The sequence below is a fragment of the Heptranchias perlo genome, chromosome 27 (assembly GCF_035084215.1).
Source record: "Heptranchias perlo isolate sHepPer1 chromosome 27, sHepPer1.hap1, whole genome shotgun sequence".
NCBI lineage: Eukaryota > Metazoa > Chordata > Chondrichthyes > Hexanchiformes > Hexanchidae > Heptranchias > Heptranchias perlo.
In genome coordinates, this window is record NC_090351.1 from 17,711,864 (window position 1) to 17,730,384 (window position 18,521).

The 18,521-nt window shown below is 41.1% G+C and overlaps 1 protein-coding gene across 1 annotated transcript in view; it reads right to left on the minus strand.

Annotated features, from left to right (window-relative positions):
- Window positions 1-18,521, minus strand: part of LOC137344442 (receptor-type tyrosine-protein phosphatase R-like) — an 86,251-nt gene that overhangs the window by 24,875 nt on the left and 42,855 nt on the right. The window contains exon 4 of the mRNA XM_068007412.1: window positions 3,748-3,931. Within this exon, the coding sequence (XP_067863513.1) occupies window positions 3,748-3,931 (184 nt within the window). The remainder of the gene's footprint in view (window positions 1-3,747; window positions 3,932-18,521) is intronic.

Consider the following 18,521-nt stretch of genomic DNA (forward strand, 5'->3'; position numbering starts at 1 on the left):
CCTTGTACACCAGTCGCTGAAAGCGAGCATTTAGGTGCAGCAAGCAGTTAGGAAGGCGAATGGTATGTTGGCCTTCATTGCAAGAGGATTTGAGTACAGGAGCAGGAATGTCTTACTGCAGTTATACAGGGCCTTGGTGAGACCACATCTGGAGTATTGTGTGCAGTTTTGGTCTCCTTATCGGAGGAAGGATGTCCTTGCCATGGAGGGAGTGCAACAAAGGTTTACCAGACTGATTCCTGGGATGGCAGGACTGACGTATGAGGAGAGATTGGGTCAACTAGGCCTATGTTCACTAGAGCTTAGAAGAATGAGTGGGGATCTCATCGAAACACATAAAATTCTAAAATTCTAACAGGACTAGACAGACTAGATGCAGGGAGAATGTTCCCGATGGCTGGGGAGTCCAGAACCAGGGGTCACAGTCTCAGGATACGTGGTATGCCATTTAGAACTGAGATGAGGAGAAATTTCTTCACTCGGAGGGTGGTGAACCTGTGGAATTCTCTACCACAGAAGGAGACCAAGCCATTAGATGTATTCAAGAAGGAGATAGATATATTTCTTAATGCTAAAGGTATCAAGGGATATGGGGAAAAAGCGGGAATAGGGTATTGAGTTAGACGATCAGCCATGATCATTTTGAATGGCGGAGCAGGCCCGAAACGCCAAATGGCCTACTCTTGCTCCTATTTTCTATGTTTCTATGAAACATGACAGTTCCATGTGACGGTGGGTTTGTGAAACCCTGAAAATTTGAGCATTGTTGTTGCAGGTTTTGTAAGAAGAAATGCACAAATATGTCCCTTATTACTAGTGGCCCAAAGAGACAACACTTAGGTAACTTCATTACTGAGCTTATTTGGTCCAATCACTAGCTTTGACAATTTTTGTAGCAATTGGCGACTATCTTCGATACATTACAAATATAGCTAAGTGCAATCATTTCACCTAATGGAAACTTCTCCCCCCCCCACCCCCAACGAGAGCTGTCAATCTAATAGCTCCACCTGAAGAGTTTACCATAATTTTGGGCAGCATATGATTGGCAGCTTTGGGTTTGAACATTCAATTACCTGATTTTAAAGCTAGAAAAATAATCCACTGTGAATTATGGATAGAATTTCTGCAGAGTTTCATTCATGCCATTTCTTCATGATTTCTGCCGATTTTCCAAAGTTATAGTAGAAGGTTGGAAGAACTTTCCATAGAAGTTCTATCCCATATCTTTTTTAAAGAGAGATGTGCTCCTTTCAGGCAATTTCATCCAAGAGAGAAGAATTCCAAACTGTTCTTATTTACCATCAACCATCTTCTCCATCACCACCTCCAACCTCTCTTCCAATGCTAAATGAAAAAAATTCCTGAACATCTTTGCACTCAGAATCAAACAATTTGTGCATTTGGTTCTGCCTCCTCCAATCCCTACCCCATACCCTCTTCGTGATCAAGTTTCCATCTCCATACTCTGTCTTTTCATGGTCATCTGCCCCCTGCCCTTATCAAATTCATCTCATCCATAAAGCCAACTAACTACTCCTTGGATCCCCTCCCATCTCTGCTCCTAACCACCCATCTTCCCCTATTCAGCCCCATGCTTGCTAACATCATCAATTTGTTTCTATCCTCCCATTACCACCCTCCCGGTCATATATAAAAAAACACTCTCTACCCCTCCCTTCTCTTCAACTTGAACTCTATCTTCAGCCTTGCCTTTTTTTCAAATCCTGGAATGAACTGTTGTCTCGTAATTATGTTCCTCTCCCATTTCTCCCTGTTCAAAACCCTTTATTTTGGTGTCTGCTGCTCCCACAGTAATGAGACAGCACTGATCAAAGTCAGAAATGATATCCTTTGTGACTGTGACTGTGGATCATTGTCTCTCTTCATTCTCCTCACCGTTCTGTTCAACTTGTTTTCTGAACAATTCAAATTTACCTCAAAGCATCACAGCTCTGGGCAAAAATATCAAGTTCAGGCCCACACTTTTGGGAGAGGCTGAGGCTTTCAAGTAAAAACTTTAATGTAGGCATTAAAAGAGATTTCAATGAGTAAACTTAATCATGTTATTGTGTAATATGTATTTTTAAAAATGTTGTTTTGTTCATGTTGTTCAGAATATTTCCACTTGTGGTAAAATCCAAAACTATGCATCATAAACATAAGATAGTCACTAATAAATCCAATAGGGAATTCAGGAGAAGCTTCTTTACTCAGAGAGTGGCTAGGCTGTGGAACTCGCTACCACATAGAGTAATTGAGATGAATAGTAGAGATGCATTTAAGGGGAGGCTAGATAAGTACATGAGGGAGAAAGGAATAGAGGGATATGCTGATAGGGTTAGATGAAGTCAGGTGGGAGGAGGCTCGTGTGGAGCATAAACAGTGGCATAGACCAGTTGGGCCAACTGGCCTGTTCCTGTGCTGTAAATTCTATGTAACTCTATGTAATTCATTAGAAATTTCAATGACTGACAAAAAAGTGGCTGATCAAAAATTTTCAACAAGCATTTTGAGCGATTTGTTTGGAAAAGATAAAACAGTGCTGCTTGGTGCCCAAATTGTATAATTATAGGATGATGGGTTTATTTGGGGGTTACATTAGAAATGTGGATATAACAATTTATTATGGAAAAAGTTGATGCACAACTGTGACAAAGTGACAATGGGTTTTGTAGATAGGAAGTAACATAAGATTTTTGATAAGATGTTTCCTCAAACAGTGTATTTCATTTGCAAACAATTGCTGTATATATCGCAGCAATTGTCATCTTTTTTCTTCCTCCAATGATGGCCTGTTTTAGTTCTGTGAAGATCTCGGTCTAATAGCTCGACCTGAAGAGTTCATGAAGCCTCACTATATTTGCGGGCAACATGTGATTAGCTTGATTGTAAAGCTAGGTGACGGTATTACCGTAAGATTGCCAGCTCTCGGTGGGAGGGGAGAGGGGAAGTTTCCATTCTTTCAGATGAGACATTAAACCAACCTTTAAGATGGTCGTAAAAGATCCCAAAGCTCTATTTCAAAGAGAGCAGGGGAGTTCTCCCTGGTTTCCTGACCGATATTTATCCCTTAACCAACATCACTAAAACAGATTATCTGGTCATTATCACATTGCTGTTTGTGGGACCTTGTTGTGTGCATATTGGCTCCCAAGCTTCCTACATTACAGTGACTACACTTCAAAAGTATTTCATCGGCTTTAAAGTGCTTTGGGACATCCTAAGGTCAAGAAAGGTGCTATATAAATGCAAATCTTTCTTTCTTTATGTGAAATGATTGCAGCTCGCTATGTTTGTAGTGTATAGCTGATAGTTGCTGATTGCTACAAAAATTATCAAAACCAGTGATTAGACCAAACAAGCTCAATATTGAAGTTGGATTAGTGTTGTCACTTTGGGCCACTAGTAACAAAAAGTCAAGTTTTGTACAAGCTCCCATTCCCTATAAAGTCATTCATGAAGGTTACATTCAAAAATGTAATTCCTTTTGCCTGCTTGAATTATTTTGTGGCATTTTTCTTTGCTATGTTTCATTCATGTTTTCATTTCCATGCAAGCAAAATGATGCCCTACACAATGCTGCAATGAGGACTAATGGGTGTTGTTGCTAGGGTATATTGTTGAGCTCCCAGTGGCCCTGTAAAGAATCTTATCAGATAAGTGGTACCACCAGTCACTGAATAAAAAATTGAAATGTTGTTAGATGTAATCTGCTTAGCAACTAATAACTTGAAAATACGTTACCGAAAATTCAGCTTCCAGTACTGGTGTATTATTCGTGGCTTCCTTTAGTTGTTCCTTGTTTAGCACACAGCTGGTGGTTTTTAGGTACAGCAGAGTAATTTCTCGAGGGGTAGAAACTGATTTGATGGGTTCTATATTTCCCAAAGCACTCACATCCAGTGTAAGGGATACATTCGAGCCTCTCCTAAATATTATCCAAAAAAAGAGAAAATTATTACGTTTTCTTGACGTCACACCAGGAATTTCCTTAGAGCTTCTCCCCCTCCACCACCGTAACCACCTCCAACAAGAGAGAGTCTAACCACCTTCCCTTGACATTCAACGGCATTACCATCGTCGAATCCCCCACCATCAACATCCTGGGGGTCACCATTGACCCATTGACCAGAAACTTAACTGGACCAGCCATATAAATACTGTGGCTACAAGAGTAGGTCAGAGGCTGGGTATTCTGTGGCGAGTGACTCACCTCCTGACTCCCCAAAGCCTTTCCACCATCTACAGGAGTGTGATGGAATACTCTCCACTTGCCTGGATGAGTGCAGTTCCAACAACACTCAAGAAGCTCGACACCATCCAGGACAAAGCAGCCCACTTGATTGGCACCCCATCCACCACCCTAAACATTCACTCCCTTCACCACCGGCGCACAGTGGCTGCAGAGTGTACCATCCACAGGATGCACTGCAGCAACTCGCCAAGGCTTCTTCGACAGCATCTCCCAAACCTCTACCACCTAGAAGGACAAGAGCATCAGGCACTTGGGTACAACCACCTGCACGTTCCCCTCCAAGTCACACACCATCCTGACTTGGAAATATATCGCCGTTCCTTCATCGTCACTGGGTCAAAATCCTGGAACTCCCTACCTAACAGCACCGTGGGAGAACCTTCACCACACGGACTGCAGCGGTTCAAGAAAGCGGCTCACCGCCACCTTCTCAAGGGCAATTAGGAATGGGCAATAAATGCTGGCCTTGCCTGCGATGCCCACATCCCATGAACGAATAAAAAAAAACGTTGGCAGATTTACGTGTGTAAACAAGGTTTCTGCCGAACCTTCGATGAAGTTATGGCAGCGCAGCAGGAGAAACCCCAAGGAAATTCTGCTTTGCCATGTAGTACTGTCTATCTTTTGGGCTACGTCATATACTTGAAGTCCATCCTAAATCTTTAGGTCGGACCGGTTTATTCTTTTTGTATTGCATTTATCCAGGTGAAGCATGTAATTCTTCTTTCCGTCCGGTCACACTATCAAACCCACCTTGGTCAGTTTATTAGATGAAGTAAAGCTCTCCATTTCTGATCTGAAGAAGGGTCCACATTCAGAACATAAACTTCTCTGTTCTTTCCACAGGCATTGACTAACCTACTGGTGTTTCTAGCATTTTCTGTGCTTTTTTTTACAGGTATCCACGTCTGCAGTATTTTGGTTTTTATTCTATCTTTTAATATTCTTTTAATATTCAATCAAGCTTGAACTCCCAACTCACAAGTGCTTCCATACTGTGCCAGTAATACATTTCCATTTTCAATAAATTAGCTCTCCCTACTCTGTATGGTGTTTTAAGTTTACTTTGTCACTGAAGGTCGTGAAGATCCTTAGAATTTGTTGGCTAACAAAATGTCACAACATGTGTACCTCATTGTATCTGGTATGTCAACAACTGTAATAGGAAATCCTCTGGCATTTGGGGAACCATATTAAAGGTGATGCATAGAACAAGGGACAAACAGATTACTGAGAAAACGCCAGCAAGTTACAGATTGTGTAATGCATGAATCCAATCTCACCTTCTCTGCGATTGTTTATATTTTTCTGATGGCCATTTTTCTCATCAATTGCTTTAGACTTGAATGATCATGATAATTATATGGGGTCAGAGAGCATAGGATAGAACTTGAGCTCCTCTTTGGGGTGGAAGAAGGTGTGCCAGGAAAGGAGGGGCTGGAAATTGGGGCAGAACCAGTCTCTGCTAGGCTCCTATCCCTCAGTGGCTGCCATGTTAAATTCTAACTAAAGGAGCATGAGCACTTCTTCCACCTACCATCCCAATGTCACCTTGCTTACATCTCTCCTGGGGGGCGGTGGGGAGGGGGAAGGAGGGTGGGGAGTTCCCAAGCCTGGCCCAAAATCCTTGCAGCCAGCATTACCTAAACCTGCTGAAACCACCTGTACATGCCATACTGGACTCCATGTGGGCCCCACTGAAAATAAATCAAATGGCAATTGAACCTAGAGGGATTAACTGCTGTTACAATACGACAGCTGCTCCAAGATTCTGCCAGTCCTGCTGGATGGGTGCCCCTGCAGCACTGCTAATAGCCCCTAATACTTAAATGACGCCCTACCTGGGACTGGGTCACGGTGGGAGCATAGCGGCAGGCAGAAGTTTCACCCTGCCACATCACTGGAAACTTTGCCCTTGAATTAGAGCTTTGAATTGGATGGTATTTTCCATAAGAAGGCCAAGTCTCTTATGAACTGAAATTTGTGTCTCTATTTATCATTGTATATGGATTAGTGTATTCAGGTTTAGCTATTAACCCCCAATTGTGATAAACCACTTACTACAGAATATGTGGGATGCCCACCATAATCTCCCATAATTGTTGAAGGTGGAAAATAACATATCACCTGATCATTGTGTACAGGTTAAAATTATTTGGTCAAATTTATTTATAGGTATGATAATATACTGAAGCAAAAAGACACAGCAAAATATTAAAAGAGTGCAATAGTTAAAAACAATGTCCATGAAAATCCATGGGTTGATGGTCCTCAGCATAATTGCCAAGATGTGCCCACCCCAGACCTCAAGTGCTGACCCTGCCAAAGTTCACAGGGTAAGAAGGAGGCATGCTTTCGGCAGGATAATGGTGTATCTGAGTCAACCTCCATTTGCCATGCTAAAGAAGCTGGAAAGTCTGACCGAGGTGTCCCAGGCCAAGTCGGGGTGGTGGTAGTTGGGTGGGGGGAGGTGGTGGAGGTGGGAGATATCAGTTCCCTGATGGAGGAAACATTTAAGTGCTCCTGTACAAAGGTGGCTGTTTTCAAATTTAGAGGCTGCCCAAGTCTTTGGAATTCTGGGCCATGGTCCCAGCATGCTCTGCCAAGTGGACCTCACATCTGTCCCTTGGTCAGCCAGTCCACCTGACTGTGCATCAGGTGACCAGACCAATGAAGGTCCAGGGCATGGAAACGTCAGCATTTGGACTTTCTAGCCACCCTTACATTGATGATCTTGAAGGGAGCAGGTAGAGTCTCCGCTTCCACAAGGACATCCCAGAAATTTTGGTGCTAGGCTGGGACCCCAGTCCTGGATTCGTGTCCAGCCATTCTGGCAACTATTGTGCAAGTTATGTTGAGAATCAACTAGAATGACTATGAATTTTTGAGGCTAATAGGGTTCACAAGGGTTTAATATACCTTTCTCAGTAAACACCTTGTCACAGGCTGTTGACAGCTAACAAGTTCCTTTGGTTGGAAGAGCTGGGTTTTCTTATCCGTACGTCTCAGGATGAGATGTTGCACGTAGCTGATGCAAGTTCCAGTTTGCTATGGAATCCATTGCTGTTACATCGGAACTGAATCAATAACTAGAGTTGCAGTTTTGTGCTGTGGGGCTTCTTTCATGTTAGAACCATTTTGTTTAGAAGTAAACGTATATCTGTTTGTTTACTGTCTTTACACCTTGGGAGGTGAGGTGTTAACAGATGTAAATTGCAGCTTCCTTTGTGTATCCCCCCCACGCCCAAGGACTGAGTTCACTCTTTGGAATAGATTTGCCTAATGGCTCAGGAACCAGTGAGAACAGGATTGTACATCTATATCTGTCAGACTATATACATTAACACCTGCCGACCTGTTCCCCTGCCATCACGTTTTCCTGCAGGCGTCACTGTCTAGCAATGGTGTTTACAATTGTCAACCCCAGTCCATCACCGGCATCTCCACATCATAGCAATTTTGTAACTGAGTAGCAGCTTCCATTTTAGACTTAGCTATTTAAAACAAATATGAAATAGACAGAAATTTATGCTTCTGTGACAGTGCATTCCACACTTTCAGAACACAAAGGGAGGGGAGCAGTCACAAGATGCTGAGGAAACTCCCCTTCTTTACTAATGGACAGTAAAGAAGGCTGTTAAAATGGCTCCATTGCAACCACTGTCAGGGGATGTGGTTTGCACAATGTTTGCCTCCCGGTAGGCTGCGGGTGGTTAATTTATAGAAGCATTACCATAGAAAGAAAGAAAGTTTACCGCACGGAAGGAGGCCATTTGGCCCATCAAGTCCGCACCAGCTCTATGCAAGAGCAATCCAGCTAGTCCCACTCACCCGCCCTATCCCCGTAGCCCTGCAAATTTTTTCCTTTCAAGTACTTATCCAGTTCTCTTTTGAAGGCCATTATTGAATCTGCCTCCACCATCCCTTCGGGCGGTGCATTCCAGATCATAACCACTCGCAGTGTAAAAAGGTTTTTCCTCATGTCACCTTTGGTTCTTTTGCCAATAACTTTAAATCTATGCCCTCTGGTTCATAACCCTTCTGCCAATGGGAACAGTTTCTCTCTATCTACTCTGTCTAGACCCTTCATGATTTTGAATACCTCTATTAAATCTTCTCGCAACCTTCTCTGTTCCAAGGAGAACAACCCCAGCTTTTCCAATCTATCCACATAACTAAAGTCCCTCATCCCTGGAATCATTCTGGTAAATCTCTTCTGCATCCTCTCTAAAGTCTTCATATCTTTCTGAAACTGCTGTGCCCATAACTAGACACAATACTCTAGTTGTGGCCGAATCAGTGTTTTATAAAGGTTCATTATGACTTCCTTGCTTTTGTACTTGATGCCTTTATTTACAAAACCCGGGATCCCGATTGTTTTTTTAACCGCTTTCTCAACCTGCCCTGCCACCTTCAATGATCTGTGTACATATACCCCCATGTATTACCTCACTCTTATTCACATTAACTTGCATCTTCACTTGCCTGTCCATTCTGCTAACCTGTCTATGCCGTCCTGACATGTTCTAGTGATTGTCAAATAAATATCACACAAAATGGCTACTGTTGTTGGATAGCGATCAGGAGTGAGGATTCCTGGCTCATTTTCCCTCCTTAATTCAGTGGTGTCGAGGCCAATCATAGCACCTTTACTGTCACCCTAACTGAGGTTAACTAATGTGGCATGTGTCAGAGATTGGAACTGGGACCTCCTTTGTCTGTGTGGATCAGCTGCAACTAGAAAAAATCTCACTGAATACCATGGATGTTTATTGGAAGGATGAGCAGGTTATAACAGTCTGGCAGGTCTGATACTTTTTGTGTTTATATTCAACAAGGTTTGGCCTGTTCTGCCATCATTGTACATTCTATATGCTGTACGTCATTGGAATACTGAAGGTAATTGTGTTTATGGAAAAATCATCATAGAAAAGCTGCAAAAACTTCAAAGCGTTATCTGAGGAAACTGAAAGTTTGTGTTAAGTCCCGATTAACCCTATTTTAGACGGTCAACAATAGAAGAAAAAATATTGCATTTGATCTATTTTACATATGAGGCTCAAGAGAAATAAATAAATGTGTTGCCGATCTTCAAATTTTAAAATAATCACACTAATGTGCTACTTGATATGATTTTCACTGCAGCCTCTAGGCTTGATTGTGGAGAAATGTCAGGTATAAACATGGACTCAGCAGCCTAGATTTTTATTTGCATCCCACCCCAAATCAGACAGGGTAATGGCTGAAACAATGGTAAAATGGGGTAGTGGAGCCTACCATTGTCTCCTGTCCTGATGTGATTTCCCTTCCCCCGCTGGGATAGCTGCCTTTTTCCGGCTCGCCACATGGCGGGGAGGTAGGGCTTGGCAAACCATCCCATTTCCCTGCCTTCCACCACTGCTTCTGCAGCTCTATTTTCCTTGGGGGTTTTGAGAGGCTCTTGTGTGTTGGCGGGGATCTTGCCAGGAGCATGACCTCCGCCCCAGGAAACTAGCCTGGGATCAGGGTGCTGGGCAGATGCCTCCTTGACCCTCTTGGGGTGGGAACAGGAAAATCCAGATGATTATGTCTGCAAGTAGAGTGAATTGTAAAATGAAGCAGTGCCTTTAGGAAATTTAACCAAATTTAATCAAAAGGTGTTTCATTCCATGTAATCTTTTTTTTCTTCCTGAAAATGTGTGCTAAATTGTGAATAATGTTGTCCTGTATTTTTGGTAAATTGTGAATGAGATAGTGTCTCATTACTTTTAAATAAATTAGTTTAAAAGTATAATGGGGAAAAAAAATTCAGTTGACACATATAAACAGAGGGGGCAATTTTAACCCTACTCGCCCGGCAGAAACTTGGCAGTTAAAATGCCCCAGGTTACTTACCCACTGGAAAGACACCCTGATCCCGCCAACTTTGATTTTTACTCAGGCTTCTGGACCTCTTAGCTGCCTGCTCAAAGCCGGTGGGGTCCTTTTAATATACAGGTTAGGTTCCGATGACATAACCGGGCTTGGACTGCAATTTTAAGTTAGGCATGCGTGGGGAAATTATTGTGGCTCTCCCACCTGGCTGAAGAGAGTCGGGTCCTGCTGGGAGGGTGAAGAGGCCCAAATAGGTAATTTTGTTACTTTCCTTTGTGGGGCTAGGAGAAGAGCAGAAGTGTTCTTCTAGGCCCCACATGAAATGTCTCAGGCTCCTCTTCCCTAGAATTACCCTCCCCCCACCATTCTCTCCCACAAGATCCTCCCAGAACCGCCTTCCCACATCTACCTTTATGCCAGCGGGCGGCCAAGTGCTGCCTGACTTTCTGCAGGCCGGCAGCTACCGGGCAGGAAGTGAATCAACAGCATTTTAATGAGGCCTAGGAGTTAAACTAGTGTGGGTGTGAAATTTTCTCCAACGACAGCATTTTGCATGCACCACGTGCCATGCGTAACCACCCTGCCCCCATCCCCAACCCACCTGAAACCCATCCGGAGATCGAATTGACCCCAGAGTCTTTTCAACAAAGTCGATCAGTTTAAAATACTCTTTCCTGCAACTATTTCATTTCTTTCAGAAATATTGTACGAGGCACTATAAATTGTGTAGATGGGAGAAGGATGTTACAAAGGTACAAAGACAGACTGTGAGTGGGCAAAACTATGGCAGATTGAGTTCAATGTGGGGAAGTGTGAGATCATCCACTTTGAATCCAAGAAAGGCAAATCGGAATATCTTCTTAACCGTGAGAGACTAGGAGCTTTGGAGCAGCAAAGGGATTTGGGTGTCCATGTACGCAAATCACCAAAAGCTAGTGCACAGGTACAAAAAGTAATAAAAAAAAGACGAATGGAATGTTGGCCTTTATTTCAAGGGGGCTGTTACACAAAAGGGAGGACCACATGCTTCAGTTGTACAGAGCCTTAGTCAGGGCCCATTTGGAATATTGCGTTCAGGAAAGATATATTGGCCTTGGAGGGGGTACAGCGCAGATTCACCAAAGGTAGGGGAGTCTACAACGAGGGGGCACAGATTTAAGGTGAGAGGGGAGAGATACAAAAGGGTCCAGAGGGGCAATTTTTTCACTCAAAGGGTGGTGAGTGTCTGGAACGAGCTGCCAGAGGCAGTAGTAGAGGCGGGTACAATTTTGTCTTTTAAAAAGCATTTGGACAGTTACATGGGTAAGATGGGTATGGAGGGATATGGGCCAAGTGCAGGCAATTGGGACTAGCTCAGTGGTATAAACTGGGCGACATGGACATGTTGGGCCGAAGGGCCTGTTTCCATGTTGTAACTTCTAACTTCTATGATAACAGGGCTTAAACGATTAAATTATGAGGACACATTGCATAAACTTGGTTTGTATTCCATTTAGTTTAGATGGTTAAGGGGTGATCCATTTGAAGTGTTTTAAATGATAAAGGGATTCAATAGGTTAGATACAGAGAAACTATCTCCTCTCGTGGCATATTTCAGAACAAGGGGTCATAATCTTAAAATTAGAGTTGGCTATTTAGGAGTGAAATCAGGAAGCACTTTTTCACAAAAAGTGTAGTAGAAATCTAGAACTCTCTCTCTCAAAAGGCTGTGGTTGCTGGATCAATTGAAAGACTGAGATCGATAGGTTTTTGTTAGGTCAGAGTATCAAGGGATATGGAGCAAAGCAGGGTAAATGGAGTTGAGGTACAGATCAGCCATCGTGTAATTAAATGGTGGAATAGGCTCGAGGGAATGAATGGCCTATTCCTGTTCCTATGTAGAAAACTGAATTTTAGTAGATCAGTAACAGCTCTATTAATAGGGGGCTACGTTATAAAAGTGAAGAGTATCTAATTTTACCAAATTTTCAAATAAACAATTTTCATACCAGGTACGATTGGATAATAAAACAGATTATGGTTTAGAACAGTCAGTAATTCTAAAGCTTTAAAAGCCCATTCTGAGTTAATTTCTTTGACCCTATTGTGATTAGGTTGTGCAATTACACATTTGCTGTAACTTGTTCATTCACTGGTATTCCTGTTTTTAGCTGGATCCCTGAATAACTTGATGCCATAGGGTTCTATTTCTAAGAACAAAAAATTCATCTTCAGATTCCAAAAACTTATCATTGACCTCATCGCTCAAAATTGTTTTCAGCATGTGACAGCTTATGTTTATATAATGTTAAAAAAAATCACAAAAACTATTCATTAAACTACTTGCTAGAATTTGTTTGTGGAATCTATCGACTTCATATAATTATAGAACTAAAGCTAACTACAATCCAACACAATTGTACATTAAATTTGTCCGAAACATTTTGTGAAAGGAACAAAACTAAATTGTAAATATGACAACTACATTTTGATGGGGTCAATGCAATGAAACAGACCCAAAGAAAATAAAATATATAGCTATTGCAGAATGGCTATGTAACAGTAAACTGGACATTGTGCACACTGCCATTTGGTATTCAGCGATATTGATATGGTTTCTGGCATGGAATATAAACCATGGCTTTTAAATAGTTAAAAGAGAGTATTTAATTTTAGGTTTTGTTTGTGACAATGTATCCGTTACTAATTGCTTTCTTTCTCGCTGTGTAGGTGGCAGTTATATCCGCCAGGACAAATTGCTAACAGAAAAGCAGCACAGTCCATTTCCATTGAATAAAATCACTGTACCTGCAAAGTCGGTAAATATTAACATCTGCAGGCTTGCATAGAGCACAAAAGCAATATTGATATCTAGGTTGGTTACTCTCAATGAGTGTCAATGTTTTTTTTGTATTCCAAATGCAATGATCACAAGATATAGGGTTCCGATGAATATGTTTGAAGAGAAGCTTTCTTCTCCTTGCCCCTTCCCCCTCTCTGCTTCTCAGGTAATGTTCATTTATCAATGCTATCTTCTATGCTGCTGTCCAATCTGCCTACTGCACGCCCCCTCATACATTAACACTTGGTCCCAAGGCTTGGTACACACAGGAAGTCTGGTACCTCCGTTCAACTGCTGCTGATTCACTTCTCTAGCAAATTAGCAGCTGCACCAAATTTAGCTGGGACTATTTAAATGTAGTAGTTTCACTGCTGCAGTTTCATTCTAGGATGTTGTTTTAATATTGATCCATGGCAAAATAACTTCTTGCTTATGTTAAAACAGTTCCAGTACCAACCAAAGCAAGTATGTGCCCCAGAATATATCACTGTCAGCAATCACAACACAATTGTCAAAAGGTTGATTAATCGGGGGTTGTGCAGAAGATGGTATAACAAAGGGGAACTGAGAGACTGAAAAATATTAAAAGGAAACAATCTGAGAAAGAAACTGAATGAATGACTAGCACGTTCTTATGTTCTGAGGAGCCAGAGTCAGAAAAAAAGGAATGGGCAAAATATGAATGGGGACTTAACTACAAATATTAACAAAAAAAAGGTAGCTAAGGGTAGCTAAAAGAGAATGTCACAGACCTGCATTTTAAAAAAATTATCTTATCTCTAGTGGTATATTTTCACAAGATCACAAGATAAAAACAGGTGAGGAAATCTATTCAGGCCAACCTAGCTCAACTATCCACCCATAAAGGAAAACTCAGTTTTCTTCATCATACCATCCAGTAGACTTCTGAATGACTAATATTTTTGCCTCCACTCCTCTTTCTGGTAGTCTATTCCATGTGTTCATTATTTTGAATAAGTTCTTCCTGACATCAGTCCTAAATTTGCCTTTTACCAGTTTGAATCTATATCATTTTCTGTGACATAACATTTCTATAAAATCTCCCTTCAATTGCCTTCTTTTGAGACTAAAGAGATCCAGTGGAGGTTGCAAGATCCATGCCTCTGGTTGGGTTCTGAATGAAATGGGGAAATGGGAACTCCTGGTGTAGGAAGTCCTTACAACCAATTCCACCCCCGATGACATTTGCCTTGTAAGGGGCGGGTGGAAGTTTTTGCAAGGTATTGTAAAGTAGAACAAGTTTACACTAACATCGGAATTGTCCCCAAGTATAAGTGGGATAGCAGACTTCCATTAGTAGTACAAAGTAGGTCGGAAAATCCTAGAAATGGCAGAGTTTCATTGCAACCAGATCCCTGGCATTTTCCTGCTGAGTATTTCCAGCATGTTCTGTTTTGACTTCTAATAGGTCATGTCTGTTGCTATGCAAGTCATATGGCACTGGTTTTCCTCCTGTATTTTGTGGCTATTACACTTGATAATTTATAATTAAGGCTAATTGAAGAACTTTGAATTGAGCTGCCCCATCAAAGCTGTTGGACCTGAATATCAAATCTACATATTCACAGCACATTTACAAACTTGTTACAGGTTGGCCTTGCAATGTATCTATGCCCCAGCATGTATTCAACAGTGAATTTGTCATAAGAAGCTTATGATGTTCTCACAAGTGGAGGGAGGGACAATGGCTGACATTTTCATATTCTTCGTTAGCTTGTCAAGGTGGTGGTTTTGAGCCCACTTGTCTCTATTTGGCATGACATTAATAATTCAAACCGGCACCATCCACATCATTAATATCCGATCTGTGCTGAAGAAACCTGAAGGGACACAGCAGTGCTTAGTTTACTGTTATTCCTAGATGGTATCCAGCATGCAACAATTGACAAGTTTGTTTCAACATAGTGGAAGTTGTGTCTTAACTGCAGCTTTTATTTATACAGCTTTTGTTTTTAATGGTTCACTTCTTTGTAAGTAAGTAGTGGAACAACGGAAGCAGAGCAGCTTCCAATGCAGCCACCTTACATTTCTATTGGGAGTGTCAACCTGGCCTACTTTATGCTGCTCCATACAACCCACTGGAAGCTGCTGACACAATTACACAGGGACTTTGAAGCTGCCTTTTTCATTCATTTGTTTTCTCTCAAACCGAAACTAACACTATATATATTTCTAAAAATCCTTTGTGGTACTTTATCAGATTTTTAATTTGTTGCATGTAGGTAAGACCGCTTCATGTGGAAAAAATAGAAAATCTTTTGAAAATAATGTAAATTGCTGGAATCTGGAAGAAAGCAATGGCAGGTCAGGATTGCAAAATAATCAGAGAAGAATTAACATCAGAGGGAGGCCATCTAACCAAACACTAATGAAAGTCTGCCATCCCATTTATACTTGGGGGCAATTCCGATATTACTGTAAACTTGTTCTACCTTACAGTATCTTGTAAAAACTTCCATCCGTCTGCTTTGCCTCACAGTGCTCTGAATGTGTATAAACCTTGCTGATGTTTGAAAGTGCCTCATGAGCTGAAAACATCATTTTGCATTCTATGTGTCATCTCTCTTTTGCACTTTGGATGCTGAGACTCTGTGCACAAGGCTAAATGGAGCATAATGTGATCATTGAGAATAAATAGCAAGAGGTGAGGAAAAACACCGGGTGTGTAGGATAAAATGGCTTTAGGTATTAATGGGATATCAGAAAATATGAAAGGTAAAATTTACAGATTTTTTTTATTGTTCCTGTAGCTGGGTTGTCAACTTGGCTCAGAAAGCTGTTGATTCAAGCTCCACATTCAGTTTGAGCACACGATTTAGGCTGACAGTCCAGTGCAGAACATTTTTAGAGGTGCTGTCCTTCAGATGAGATGTCAAACTGAGGTCATTGCCTGTTTAGTTGGACATTAAAAGATGTCATGGGTTTGTATTCTGGAAAAATTAGATCAAATGGCCAGTTTCATCTGAACTTATTTTGTTAGTCTCTTCAAATTTGCAGCCTTGATATTTTTTCATTTTGGTAACTAAACACTTTGTCAAATTCCACCCATGTAAGTGAGAAATTAACACAATTAATTCATCTCTTGTAATATATACACCAGTCAGTAAAATGCTGAGCACAGACAACACCCATTATATACTTACTTACTCTTTCTTTCTTGCTGTCACTTCCCTCCTCCCCCGCACCCACCCCCCCCCCCCCGCCCCCCGGCTTCAATTCAGTGGAGACATGTTTTTAAAAGTCAATACATTGGGGTGGACGTTTGTCTTAAACGCCTGGGGTGAATCACACACCAGTAACAGAGCCTGCCCAATTCCTAATTCCATCAAAATTAAGAATGGGGCAAGTTTCATTATGAATCTGTGTGCAATCATTTCCACTTGATTTTCCTTTTTGTGCTTAATGCCTAGGTGGTAAAGATAAAAAATCTACCCCATTCCCTTCAATGAAACTTCTGAACAAAAATTCTGATGAGGGCAAAGAGTTAATAAGAACCTAATGTCTATGTGGCCAATATTTATAGAAAAATATATACGGCTTTTCCTTGGTATGTTATTCATAAAGTTATTACTGAGTGTTGATTGCCTTTCATTGACTGGTTGCCATTCTAATGATGGATGCCTGGATACAACAACCATTTATATAGTTCATCCTGTGTGAACTGGACTGTGCAGATCTTTTAAGACTCTTAAGCAAAGCATCCTGCTTTGGTGTGTTTGATCTTGAAATGTCATTGTTTAACGACAATGCTCCAAAGAATGAATATCCATTTATTTTATTTTTGACAGTTTTTTCTTTTGTAAGGCTTGATGTTTTTGATTTTGTTTCTCAATATACTGTCATAGAAATTACATTTTTTACCTCTACAAAATGGATGGCAATACAAATTGGATTGTATTTTTGGCTTCCGCTCTGAAAGCTTTCGAGAGCTGAAGCTTGAGCCAGATGGTGCAAGTTGTTAACCAAAAGTCCCCACAACTTCCATGAAACACAGAAGTAGCAGTTTCCTTTCTAACGCTGCCAGGCATTGGATATATATCTACGTGGCACTAGTGCTCCCTCAGAGATGCATTATTAAAGGATACATGGTAGGAAGTGTCAGTTTACTTGAAATTGGGTTGCTGCCACCTTATTGATAGAGAGTTTACCACTCATGTTAATGCCAGGTTGCTCTCATCTGTGGAATATAAATAAGCCTGATGTATGTGCGCTCATCACAACCCATTAGTCTTTCCTGAGGACTGAGCAGAAGTGAATATTTACAAAAACATTTCCTTAGCAACTTTTCATTTTGTAAACAATTACTGCTCCTTTTATTTCACTTCACTTCAGTAATCACTAGTGTATTTATTTATTTTTCTACAGCTGAGATCGTATTAGCAATTACACCTCTATTACTAAGATGGCGGCAGCTCAGCTTCAGATAAACTAACATTGCTTACCACACGCATGTACCCCATTCTTTAAAATCTGGACGAGCCTCTATAGTGAGATCAGTTTGGCATTACAATAAAGACACATATGTGGCATTACTTTTTTTTGAGACAGACATATCTATTTATTTTTATTCAAATTGTTGTGATATATAAACAGGAAATGGAATGTTTCTTAAATTTTTCACATCAGTCACTAAATATTGTTTTGCCTCAGGGTGTTTTTATCTTTAATTTTTTAAAGACAGTAATAATTTTCTTCCCACTAGAGAGTCATAGAGTTATACAGCACGGATAGAGGCCCTTCGGCCCAGCGTGTCCGCGCCGGCCATCAAGCCCTGTCTAATCTAATCCCATATTCCAGCATTTATAGAGTATTCCAGCATTTATAGAGTATTCCACTCTACATCATTTTATTTTTCCCCATATATGAGTTTCCCACAGTACTCTTCCTATCAACTACCACCAGGTAGTTTAGTGGTGGTTTCTGTTAATACCACTCCTCCTTCTCCTAACTTTTCCCTCCTCCTCTGTCACAAAGCACATCTGTGGAGATGCCGGTGATGGACTGGGGTTGACAATTGTAAACAATTTTACAACACCAAGTTATAGTCCAACGATTTTATTTGAAATTTACAAGCTTTTGGAGGCTTCCTCCTTCCTCAGGTAAATGACATAAATGACATTTACCTGAGGAAGGAGGAAGCCTCCGAAAGCTTGTAAATTTCAAATAAAATCGTTGGACTATAACTTGGTGTTGCAAAATTGTTTACAAAGCACATCGGCATTGCTCAGCATTTCAAAACCAGCCTAGATCCTTAAATAATATTAGGACACTAAATTTTGAAAGCATTGGTCATTCTCAGTGATCCAATAAGTTTGTAACAGAATGGCTCACTGACAAAGCACAGGCCTGGAATTCTGCATGACAAATCCTGATCTCAACCATGCTCTTTGAAGGAGGCATCAAGTGGAACCAAGGCAATTATCTACAGAAAAAAATGGAAAGTCAGCAGCCCAGCCACCTCGGGCTACTCGTGTGAATCTCCTAACAAGTGGTTACAAAACAATATTAGCAAAGATCTCTCAAATGGGAAATGATGCATGGCACAGCCCTAAAACGGGCAGAAAAATA